This window comes from Chrysochloris asiatica, unplaced genomic scaffold (assembly GCF_000296735.1).
Source record: "Chrysochloris asiatica unplaced genomic scaffold, ChrAsi1.0 scaffold00064, whole genome shotgun sequence".
NCBI lineage: Eukaryota > Metazoa > Chordata > Mammalia > Afrosoricida > Chrysochloridae > Chrysochloris > Chrysochloris asiatica.
In genome coordinates, this window is record NW_006408582.1 from 16,473,169 (window position 1) to 16,485,534 (window position 12,366).

A 12,366-nucleotide genomic window follows, 5' to 3' on the forward strand; every position below is an offset into this window, starting at 1 on the left:
ACTCGATGGCACCTGACAACAACAACAAGGGGCTGAGGAGGCTGCCTGGCAGGTGGCTCCCACAGGCATGGCCACTCTGGGCCTATTAACTTAGTCTCTCTGTGGTACTGCCTCTGTGGGTAGAACAGCCAAGGAGGAAAGGAAATAAAAAGACCCTCAAGTCGGGGGGCCCTACCCACCATCACTCACCTGGTTCCTTTCCCAGAGAGATGGAAGGGGAAGACCCCTGATTGTATTTTCATTGCTGCCTTTTTAATAAGCACCTTGCTTAGTGCCAGACACTGGGAAGTTAGAGTGAATGTAACCTAGACCCTGCCTTCAGCTCACCTGGAGGCTGGTGGGTGTGCATCCCCCTTCCTCATGGAGTGTCTCTGAATGAATGGGTCTGTGGTGTCTGTTGTGTGGCACTCAGGAATTATGGGCACTGATGGCTACAGAAGGGAGCCCCAAGTGAGGGCAGTGTCAGGAAGCTGAACTCTTGATGGGAGGGACTGTGTAACCTAGGTACCCCTGGAGAGAGAGGCAAGATCATTTTACTTATCTCTGTCTCTCCTCCCTGTCTCAATTTATACTGCCTGGACCCTTGGAGAAGCTTTAGGGACCCCTTCACTCATCAAGAGATGTTGCCAACGTGGGACTCATGTCCTGCTACACCCTCTCTGCACGGTGTCTGGTGTGTAGAGATCTCCTTCCCAAACCCCAGGAGCTGAGGTCCAGCAAGGTCTACAGTCATGTGGCTAATTGGTGGCTGAGTAGGGTCAGGAGTTCAGGTCTCCTGATTTCCAGGACATTGTCTCCTGGCTGTGTTGTGCTACCTTCTCCTCTAATATTCTTCCCAAAGGACATTCCCATGGTGGAGCAGGGCCTTGGCACTTGGGGCTGCTGAGCAGAGATGTGGGTATCTGGGCACTATAGAGGACCAGGAGCTGGGAAGGCCCCTCAGTGGCCCTATGTCTGGGCCTGCTTGGTGAGCTCTACTGGCATCTTTGATGCTGTGTCTGATCTGCTCTTACACTGCCATTCCTAACTGTAGCTTCCTCCGAGAATTGCCATCCCTGCCTAGGGCTCTGTGGAACTTGGCAAAGGCCTGGCAGAATCTGCAGAATGATCTCTCCCAGGGCCTTCAGATCCTGCCTAAATGCCTGATGACTGTGCTGTTGCTTGCTGTCAACTCTAGGTTCTTCACCTTCTTTCCCTGTGCTCTGGAATTGGGGAATCTGTAGGAGACACTTTGTTTCTGAAGCAATGAAGCAGTCCTGTTGTAGGCTCTCAGTGACGGGGTCAGCAAGATGCTGTTGGTCGCTCCCACTGAAATGCCTCTTCGTATCCTCCCTCCCACACCTCTGCCTGCTGAATCCGATTCAAATGTCATCCTACTTTCTGTGTAACCTTCCCAAGTCTTTTAGGCAAAGTTGCCTCCTACCTTTGGACTCCCACTTGATCTCATGTGGGCATTTGCCTCACATATTATACTAGGTGAGTGTCCCTCAAGAACAGGGCCACATCTGAGTCTACTTTGTGACCTTGTCTAACTAAGTGCTCAATGCCTAGCACTTGGTGGTGTTATTTTAGTTAGCTGGTCCCTGACTCACGGTGACCCTGTGCGCAATAGAATGAAATACTGCCTAATCCCACATAATCCCAGGAGAGGTTCCAGAGTGGAGCATTGTGATCCTTCTCACTGAGTAGGTGTGCCATAAAAGTTGAATGTAAAAGTCCAGAGTCCCTAATTCATTTGATTCATTGGCGCTTTCTGCTTTCCATTCTAGAACAGGACCTGTGTCATTGCTCACAGGCAACTCTTTATTCATCTTCTCTCTATACATTTAGCTGGTTTGCCTCTGTGTGCAAGGTGAAGGAGCCTTTCTATCAAGGATGTAGAAGAATTGGTTAGAAAGCTTCTTGGTAACATGATGGAGCCTGAACTAGGGCATGCAGTGGGGATGGGAAAGAAGACTGGCAGGAGTTAGTGCTTTCCCTGAGCACAATCTGTTTCCAGAATCCATAACATTCCCCGGGACTCAGAATACTCATGTACATAGTCCCATCAAATCAACTGAATCCCAGCTTTCCTGTGGTGCTCATTGGCAAGCCCTACTAGCACACATTCTGCTTTGGTCTCCTGGTCTCCATGAGCCAATTTCTATTCTCACTCTTGACATTACCAACTATGTCTTGGGTGGTATTAAAGATGAATTTGGAGAGGTTGCTACAAGGCCCCCTCATCACAGGCCTGCAGTAGATTCATCAGGCACCGCTGTTTGCCCCTGCATCCTGTCTGGATATCAGAATGTGGGAACTGAGAGATCAGTTTATGCTTGGGATGTCTAGTAGGCATACCTTTCTGACTTACAACTGTGGTGTGTTTACAGTCTTTGAGAGACAGTTGGCTGTAACTTGGAATACAGTCCTTCTTTCCTCTAGCTCTCTCATTCATTTATTCATCCATCTTTGCATTCATTCACTTATTCAACATAAATTACTATTGCATTGCAACTATATTCCAGGCACTGGTGCTAACAAATTTAATAGCTGAGCACCCTGGTACTCATACTAGTAGGATGGACAGGATCCATGATCAAATAACTATGAGAAGAAAATGACAGGCACACAGGCACACACTGGTTTGGAATGGGAAGGGAAGCAAAGGACTCATGGGTTAGGCATGAGAGAATAGACAAGGGTGATCCTTTTAGAAATATCTCTCAGAAAGGCCCCCTGTGTTTAGGATGTTGGAAAGAAATTATTTATTGCCTTCCTCCTCTTCCTTGTCCATTTTTGACTCCACCCCACCCGTAAAGCCCAGGAGGGCAGTCCCGGAGCCTGCTGGTCTGGCCCTGATGCTAGATACAGAGTCTAGCATTGTCTCTATCCGGATATATATGAATATGTGGAAATATGGAATTTGAGTTGGAATGAATAAGGGTGTTCTCGACAGAGAGGCAAGCAGGAGCAAAGGCACAGTGTCAGTAAAGCAGAGAGCATGCTAAGTAGGGATCTTTACACTGTGGACTACTGGCCAAAAATGGTCTTCTGTTTTTATCCCATAAATAAATTTTATTGGTCTAAGTTAAAAGTGAATCCTAAATGGTTACAGTATATGAGAGTAAGTCACAAAGTATTGCTATAAAATAATAGAAACCATTATTTAAAAATATCAAAGTAAAGTAACTTTTTCTATGTATCCTTCATGTAGGTCTACACACTTCTGAAGGCAGTGTTTTTAGCTCTCTCTGCTTTTCTAGAAGTCCTCCGTCAGTTTACGCCAGGTCAAAAGGCCAGTTTGGACATTCTCAAGGAACCTAGATAGTGTTCTTTTTAAATATTCCACTTTGTTTCCTAACATTATCTTCATTACCCTGATCTTACCGAAAAGACTGATGGGAAAAGTTCACAGTGTTGATCGACCATAAAGCTTTTTGGCTAAAAGCTTGATTGAGGCCAAGATGTTTGCTTAACATTGAAAATGCTGAACCACATGAGATGTCACCTTCAGCAGCTCTCACACCAATACTAACTGTACAGCCATCTTTTACCAGTTTTTACCATCTTTTACCAGACTTCAGCCAGTTTCTTCACTTGTTGATGTTGATGGTCTGATGTTGATGGCCTTGCCTTTTTTGCTCATCTTTGAGGTCTTCCTGACCTTCCTTGAAATGCTTGATCCATTTAGAAACTCTTGTTTTAGGTGGGGCAGTATTTCCATAAGTTTGTTGCAAAGCTTCATTGATTTGGAAAGATATCCTTTAGAGTTTTGTTAAAAATTTGATACTATCCCTGACCTCAAGATTGTTTTTTTTTTTCCCATGGCACAAAAAAACCCTTATTTCAAGGCACTGTAATGTGACTAAGAAAAATATATTACTGAAAGAATTTGTCTTCAGTCACCCACTGGTTGATGTGTTCATGATGGCCCCTCTGTTTATTTTTATAAATAGAGTTTCAGTGGAATACAGCCACACCCTGTTGGTGACATACTGCTTCTATGCTACCGGCAGAGTTGAGTAGTAACAACTGAGACTGTATGACAAAACCCACTGCCATTGAGTTGATCCCAATTCACCATGACCCTATAGGATAGAGTAGAACTGCTCCACAGCATTTCTGAAGCTGTCAGTCTTTATGGGACAGAACAGCTTCATCTTTCCACTGAAGAGTGTATGGAGGGTCTGAACCACCAGACTTGCAGTTAGTAGCCCTGTGCTTAACCCACTGTGCCACCATGGCTCCTTCTGTATGACCAGCAAAGTCTGCAAGATTTACCATCCATTATAGGAAAAGTTAAGGAGCTCTGGTAGCGCAGTGGTTATGAATTGGGCTGCGAACTGCAAGGTCAGCAGTTTGAAACTCCCAGCTGTTCCGCGGGAGAAACATGAGGCTTTCTGCTTCCGTAAAGATCTACAGCCTTAGAAACCCTGTACAGGGTCGCTATGAGTTGGAACCGACTCCATGACACATAACCGTAGGAAAAGTTTGTGGAAAGCTGGTGTTGGTGTAGAAGAGCAGCAAGTATGTTCTCCTATGTAGAGGAACACAAAGTATATATACGGGAAGGAGAGGGACTGAAAAGGAAACCTGATGTGTAGGCTTTGAGTAGGAGAGTGTTCTGATCAGAACTGTGGGTTAGGATGTTTCATCGGACGGCAGGTGTTGATTGGTGGGCAACAGAGGGGACTTCAGGGTCAGGGAGATTGGTAAGAGATCTTCAGAGTGGACAGAGGTAAGAAAGGAGGGGTTGAGCTAGGGTGGTGGCAGTGCTGGTAAGGGAGGGGAGGAGGAGTTAGTGAGTTAACTGGGGTGACTGACTGTCAGGGCACAGGTGTGGCAGGGACTTGGCGTTTGGGTGTGGGGCCAGGAACAGAAGTAGGGACTCAGAAGAGAACCGACATTCCCTGCCATCAGTTTTCCTATGGATGAAACACCAGACTTAGTTCCTGGCACTGGGACCAGACAAACAATCCTCTGGGAACTGCCAGCTTGGGCGTTAGGGGTAGGGTGGTGTCAGGGGTGGGCAAGGAAGAAGAGGAAAGCAATTTCATTCCGACTTCCTGGGCACAGGGGCCTCTCTGGTAGACATTTCTAAATGAATGGCCCATTCCTTTTCCACTGTCCTCCTTCTGTGTCTGTACCCCTTCCCAGCACACGTCTTCCAGTGCCACCTGCAAGAGCCAGTTCTTGAATGTTTCTGATGGTGTCCTGTAAGCAGTCAGCTCTCCCTGCAGAGCCTCTATGCCCACCTCCCACTCAGGGGACTTTGCTGTTTCACTGGCCTCATTTTGTGTCATGCTAGTAGCCTAGGCCTGTTCCTTTTGGGATTGTGTGAATCCACAGACCTGGCCTTACCTCAGGGATGAGAGGCTCACGTTAGGGGCAAGGACAGGGACTGGAATAAGCCACATTCTGTTCCCCTAGATCTCTTTCTTCAGGAGCTCAAAAAAATTAGTGTGATCCTCATCAAAGACAGCCTGAAAGGGGACAGCTTTCAGTCTAGGGATTTAGAGAAAGAACAATACCTCTCCCCTTCTTCCATACATTTAACTCGTGTGGAGATGATTGTGTGAGCCCGTAGGCAAGGCTATGGTTTATTCATCTTTGAAATTCCTTGGGGTGAAATGTGTGTGTGTGTGTGTTGGGTGGAATTGGCAGTCTTTGAATTAAGTGTGAGGGAGGAAGAAGACAGTAACAAGGGAATGAAAGAGCGAATGTTAACAATCTTTTCTGCAATTTCACTTTAAGACAAAGTCCCCAAATGGGTAATTGTGTGTGCCCAGCACTGGACTAGGGGTCTCAGGTTTGCCATTAGGGGAGGTGACTGCAGCTTTCTAGAAATCAGGTGGTGGCATTTGTCTGGGAAAGATATTTTTTGTGCTTGCTTCCCTAGCTATCACCTGCTGCAAAGTGGACGGCAGGAGCCAGGGTACGGCATAGGAGGCTGCATCTAAGCCTTCATCTGGTTCCCAGCCCACCAGCTTTGCCAGACTTCACCATGCAGCCTTCTTCCCTTCCCCTTGGCTTTCCCTGTAGGCCCTGCCAGAGGATGCAAACTAATTGTGACTGCTTCATGCTGTGGGGAATGAATCAGCCCTTACACTTGTAGGAGTGGCACAGTGGATATAAGTGTTGGATTGTTAACCTAGAGGTCAGTTATTATAGGGTGCAGCTACTCTGCAGAAGAAAGAGATGAGGTTTTCTGCTTCTGTAAAGATTTACAGCCTTGGAAGCCCTATGAAGCAGTGCTACTCTGTCTATAGGATCACTGTTTGATGGCAGCAGGCAGAATGGGTTTTTGTTATGCCAAATGCAATACTTGGTCTAGTTTTTACAGTAGGTCTGTGAGGTAAGTTTGTCCATCCCAGTTTTATAGATGAGGAAACTGAAGCTCAAGTAGATGAAGTGACTTGAGCATCACAGAATAGCAGGCAGGACCTTAGACGTCATCTAGGTTAGTGTTTGCTCATATCTTACTTCTTCTGAAAGCAGAATGGAGCTGCATGGGTTGAAATGGGGACACAAACCTTGAATCCTATGCAGGCTGTCTGCCTTGGTGATGATATTTACTATTGACACCACAAGTTGGCAAGTCAAGTTGAATTGAACTCACAGAGACCTGTGTTAAAAAACATTTGCTCCGTAGACGTTTTACTGGCTGATTTTTATGGAAGTAGATGACCACACCTTCCTTCTGAGGTGCCTTTGGGTGTGCTTGAATGTCCAACCTTTCAGTTAGTAGTTGTTGTTGTTGTTAAGTGCCATCGAGTTGGCTCTGACCCATAGCGACACTGTGTAGGGTTTCTGAGGAGCAGCTGGTGAGCTTGAACCACCGACCTTGCAGTTCAAACGACTTTGCAGTCTGACGCATTAGCCCACAGCACCACACCAGGACTCAGTAGAGTACATTAAATGTTTGTCCCACCCAGGGACTATGATTATATATGTTGTTGTTGCTAAGTGCCATCAAGGTGGTTCTGACCCATAGCGGCCCTGTATAAGGTTTCCGAGGAGCAACTGTTGAGCTTGAACCGCCAACCTTGCAATTCAAACCGACCTTGCAGTCCAGCACATTAACCCGCAGTGCCACACCAGGACTCCATGATTATCTATAAGGCTCCATATTTAATGAGGAGTCCTAGTATGGTGCTAAACTGGATAAGTACTGGACTGCTAACTGCAAGGTCAGTCTTTCTAACTCACTAGCTGTTCCTCAGAAACCCTACACAGAGTTGCTCTGAGTCTGAACCAACTCAATATCACTTAAAAACAACAACAATATTTAGTGAATGCTGTGATAAGATGGGGATGCAAAAATAAGATCTACATAGACTCCAGTAGAAAGTATAGGGGCTCTGTAGGATGAGTACTGGACTGTGAACCACAAAATTGGCAGTCTGAGCTTACCAGTCATTCTGTGGGAGAAAGATGAAACTTTCTGCTCCTGCAAAGATTTACAGCTCAGAAACCCAATACAGGGTAGCTATGAGTGGGAATCGACTAGATAGCACTTAACAACAACCACAGACCCCAAGAGAAGGTGGTGAGAAATCTGCCATACCTGAAATATTTACAGCAAGAGATGATGCTGGCGGTAAATAGGACTGGGCCGTGCTGTGATGCAGACCCCTGCAGGTCCCAGGACAGCGTTTACCTCGCAGGGGATATGAGGCAGGCAGAGAGGTGAGACTGAGTGAGATCTGGTAAAGTGTAGAGGTGCGGGCAGTCAGCTTAAGTATGATAACAATAATACAGCCTCTGAGATGGGCATGGGTATGACCCCCTAGAGCCCTGGCCAGAGCTGTGCTGGGTCCTGGGAAGTAGGACCCAGTCCTTAGGGCCTAAAGACCTTAGAGCCTCAGCCCTTCTGTAGAGAGAAGCAGGTTGGTGGGTGGGTCAGGCCCTACCTTGGCTCTTGGAGAAACCAGTGCTATTGTCTTGAACTAGGCTTCACTTCCGCTGGACTAACATCACTGGGGTCATAGCTCTGCCATCAGTGGTGACTATGCTCTTGACTGGAGTCTCTGTAGGACAGCTGGGGCCATGTTTAGCTGACCAGATGCCCTGAGTTGTAGATTTGCTATAATATTCAAGGGATTATTGATACTTCTGGTCAAACACATTGATTTAGGCTTAACTTTTGGGGCTGCCCATTTGTTCCTGGTGGCCAAAGCTTCACTGGGAACCAAACCATTTGACACCAGGATAGAAACACTGCATCCCCTAACTAGTTCCCATGAATTACTGTTTTTATAATGATAACAAATGACTGTTCTTCATGCACACCCTTTGGCTCTCCATCCAAGTGATGATTGCAGGAGTGGGGAATGGATGAACCAAACTAGCCATCCTTTCTTCCTTAGCTTGTCTACAGAGCTCCCAGGTGCTGCACATCTGTTTAGGGTAAGAATGGCCACCACCTGGCATAGTTGCCAGATGTCTGCCTAATATGTACCCATGGCAGACATCATTAATCAGTCACAGATCTCTTTCTCACTGAGATCTCATGACCTTTCTCTACATAGACATCCAGCAGCCATGATAACTTAACTGGAGATGGCTCTCCGGTGACTTTTCTAATCTGTGATTTCATTCATTCATACATGCATCTCAGAAAACAGTTACTGAGTCACTGTGTGAGTTGGATGTTACCAATGCAGTGAAAAGGAGACATGGTCTCCACCTTTGGAGAAGCTCTGAGTAGATAGACATACAATGCTATACGATGGAGAATGGTCTTGAATTATGCACTCCAGAAGCCCAGAGGAGACCCAGTTGCTGAGGGTATCAGAAAAGGACAGGGGACCAGGGGGCCACATGGGAACTGAGCCAACATTATTCACGGTTATACCCTGTGCTTGGAGAGGTTAAAGGTGAATGTTGGGGCCACAGAATGTTTGGTCTCATCTGAGTCAGTGGACAAAGCCTAACCAGAGACCTGACAAAAGACCTGTCTTTACTAGTGTTTTCTCTCCCACAGGAGCAGGGCTTGAAGGCCAATAACTCCAAAGAGTTAAGCATGTGCTTCACAGAGGTGAGTGAGGAGTAGAGTGGTGGGGCAGTGGGAGTGGGGTACAGAAAGAAGACTGGGCTTTTGTTATTGTCGTTAGGTTACATTGAGTCAGCTCTGACTCATAGTGACCCCATGTAGGGTTTCCGAGGCTGTAAATCTTTGTGAGAGCAGAAAGCTTCATCTTTCTCCCACAGATGAGTACGCTAGAGGGGACTCTTCCCCAGGTGTGTCTCTGAACCCTGATTCCTTTTCAGGGCTGCTCCTATTTAGCTGAGCTTCTGGACCACCTAGGCCTGGGTGGGACTGACTCTGAAGGGAGGACATGCAGTGACAGGTAGACTGCAACTGGATCCTTGGACATTTCCACAGAGAGAGATGAGATGGCTCTGACCAACGGTCATCCCATGCCTTCCTTACTATCTAAGAAAAAATTTATTGAGCATCTACTATGTGCTGCTTCCTGTGATGTTTAGGAGATGCAGACATGGATAAGACAGTCTATTCTCTAAGGATCCTCAGTATAAGAGTACAGGTATGATTTATAGACCCAAGATGAATATTTAGATAAGAAAAGGCAACTTCAGATTCTACAAAAGAAGGGGAGAGGTATAAGGGAGGCTTCTTGGAGAAGGAGGGATTTGAACAAAGCTAGTAACAGAGAGTCCTGGTTTGGCACTGTAGGATAAATACTGGATTGTTAACTGCAAGGTCAGTGGTTCAAACCCAGTAGCTGCTCCTCAGAAACCCTACGCAGGGTCACTATGAGTCAGAACCAACTCAACAGTACTTAACAATAACAACAAACAGCAGCAGCAGGGAGGACCTGTTCTCAATTTTCTCTCCTCTCAAGAAGCAGATTCTTATTGACCCTGGGAGCTTTTCCTTCTTGAGATTGTTACCCAGTGTCGCCACTCACTGGGGCTCAGATCTCCTTCCTCAGTTGGTAGAGTCAGCCCTCTGCTAAGCTGAGGACCCATTTTCCTGATGTTTACTGCCCTGTCTCCTAAAACCTTGGGGCTTAGAGTCAGATGTGTTGGCGTGGTGTGTTCCCTGTAGATACGATGCTGGCCCAGCTCCATGGAACACTGGCTCTGGGTCAGAAGAGATGGCAGAAGCTTGAGGGATCCAATTTTTGAGTTTGGTTCTATTTCTATTCTCAGCCCTACTGACTTGTTTATTTATTTTTTTTGTTTTGTTGTTGTTCTCTATTTCTGTCTCCCTTTGTCCTGCGGACCCAGCTCACTACAAACATCATCCCAGGGAGTAACAAGGTGATAAAACCCAACTCAGGCCCCAGAAGAGCCAGACCAACGGCTGCCTTGACTGCTCTCTCCTTATTGATGCTGAAACTGGCCTTGTAGGCCCTGGGAACCACATTGGAAGATTTCTGGAAGCTTCACAAACAAGAAACACCCGCCTGACAAACTGGAAACACTCACATGCGTGCGCGTGCACACACACACACACACACACACACACACACACACACACACCTTGCAAAAAAAACAAACAAACGATATTTTCCTCCACCTTGTCTTTGAACTTGTCTCCTCCCAGGTTTCTTCTATGGAGAAATTTTTCTAAACCAAACAGACAAGCAGGCGGGCAGCCTGAGAGCGGGCAGCTGAGCTCCCCAGGCAAGGGAAACTCAGCACCAAGGAGGGCAACAGGGTCCAGAAATGCCCATCACTTTCTCCTAGTGGTTCTCTCTGGACCCTTCTGAAGCAAGAGATCAAGATGTGACCCCTGAGGCTGAAGGGACTTGTGGCTTGCGCCCAATGCAGGCTGCGGTAGGACAGTTGTAGCTTCTTTCCTCAAGTTGCCCACTCTGGGGACTTGCCAGGACTGGCAGAGGGGAGTGGCAGCAGATCTGAGAAGCTGGCCACAGGGGGCTTCCAGGTGGACTTCGTCAACACTTCCTCTTGGCTTCAAAGATGGAGTTAGTCTCATCCTCCTCTCTGCCCTCTTCAGTCCCAGTGGGTCTGTGTCTGTTCTGTGTATCCCCATGGGTGCCTGAGGAAGAATGTGGCTATGGGTTTCTCCTAACCATCACATGGAGGGGCAGCCCCACCGCACCTTGGCAGTTCTGTTTACCTGGGATAGCCCCACGCAGGGAGTTAGCAAAACTTGGGCACTTGCTCAAGTGCCTCTTCCCTTTGTGGTGGCATGAATTTTGAAATCAAAGAGAAATGGTACTTTGTTGGCTTTTTTTTAAATATATATATATATAATTATTGCAGTGGGTCCATTTGTTAGGTCTCCTTCAGGGAGAAGGGCCACTCAGAGTGGCAGAGGAGACCACAGCCGGACATGAACCTGAAGCACTTTGGTCTCTCAAGCACATTCTCTGTCTCTTCTCCCCGTTCCTGGTTTTCCACATTCTCTTTCCTCATTTCCGAGACATACATCAAGTGTATGTACATAGCAAGGCTCCTTTCTCAACATATATGTATATACACATTCATATACATATATTGTGTGGTTTCCCTTTCTTTCCTTTTTTTAGGAAGCAAAACTATTGAAATAATACCCCACACAGATGAGCGAAAATGTATTATTGTAAAGTTTATTTTTTTTAATAATGTTGTCTATACTGGAAAAAAAAAAAAAGTGGAAATTGACTCCCTTGGGTCCCTACTCCAGTTGGACCGGCTGGGCTGTGGAAGGGGGAGGTCACTGATCAGTCTTCTTGCTTAACCAAGGCTCCAATAAACATACTAGGAAGCAATTTGCCTTCTGCCTCACTAAGGTTGTGCCTACTTCCTCTAATTTGTTCTTAACTTAGCACCATCTCATGGCGGCTTAACTGGCATTTGTGTGTGTGTGTGTGTGTGCACGTGTTTGAATGTATCCATCCTTGTGTTGGTGGGTGTGGGTAGATGGAGCTCCGTTAGGAGATTGTTTCCACCTGGGGAGTGTGAGGTTCCTGGCTGTGCTAGGCCTTGTTACCACTTCCCTTTCCCAACCAGTACACCTGCTCTTTGGTCCCAGACTGGAGGAGAATGAAAGCAGACATGGGGATGGCAACTTGGTGACACACCTCTACTTTAGTATTGTTTTAAGGCTGTCTGGGTGACCCTGGACCTGTTAGATGTAGCTTTTAAAGGACTTATGCAGTGTGAAGGGGGTCTCTCACCTGGGACTCCTAGACTTATTTGAGGTGTGTGATGGAGACAGTGGTGCCCTGATCTCTTGGGCCCAATGAAAAAGATGGTAGTGGGAGTTCTGGGGTCAGGTTCCCTAAGAATAAAGATTTTGTCATTGTTGGTTTTTATCTCTCTATACCCTTTTGTTCCCTCTTCCTTCTCTTGTCACTTATACTCCATCTAAACACTGGGCAACCATAGTCTCTCTACAGAGGACCA

General features: G+C 46.6%; 1 protein-coding gene across 3 annotated transcripts in view; it reads left to right on the forward strand.

Moving 5' to 3' along the window:
* The window catches only part of GFRA2 (GDNF family receptor alpha 2), a 139,350-nt gene extending 128,914 nt beyond the window's left edge, over positions 1-10,436 (forward strand). For all 3 annotated transcript variants that reach the window (XM_006864415.1, XM_006864416.1, XM_006864417.1), the window contains 2 exons: positions 8,969-9,022; positions 10,240-10,436. In XM_006864415.1, the coding sequence (XP_006864477.1) occupies positions 8,969-9,022; positions 10,240-10,362 (177 nt within the window). In that variant the 3' untranslated portion in view covers positions 10,363-10,436. The remainder of the gene's footprint in view (positions 1-8,968; positions 9,023-10,239) is intronic.
* The last annotated feature ends 1,930 nt before the right edge of the window (positions 10,437-12,366 follow it).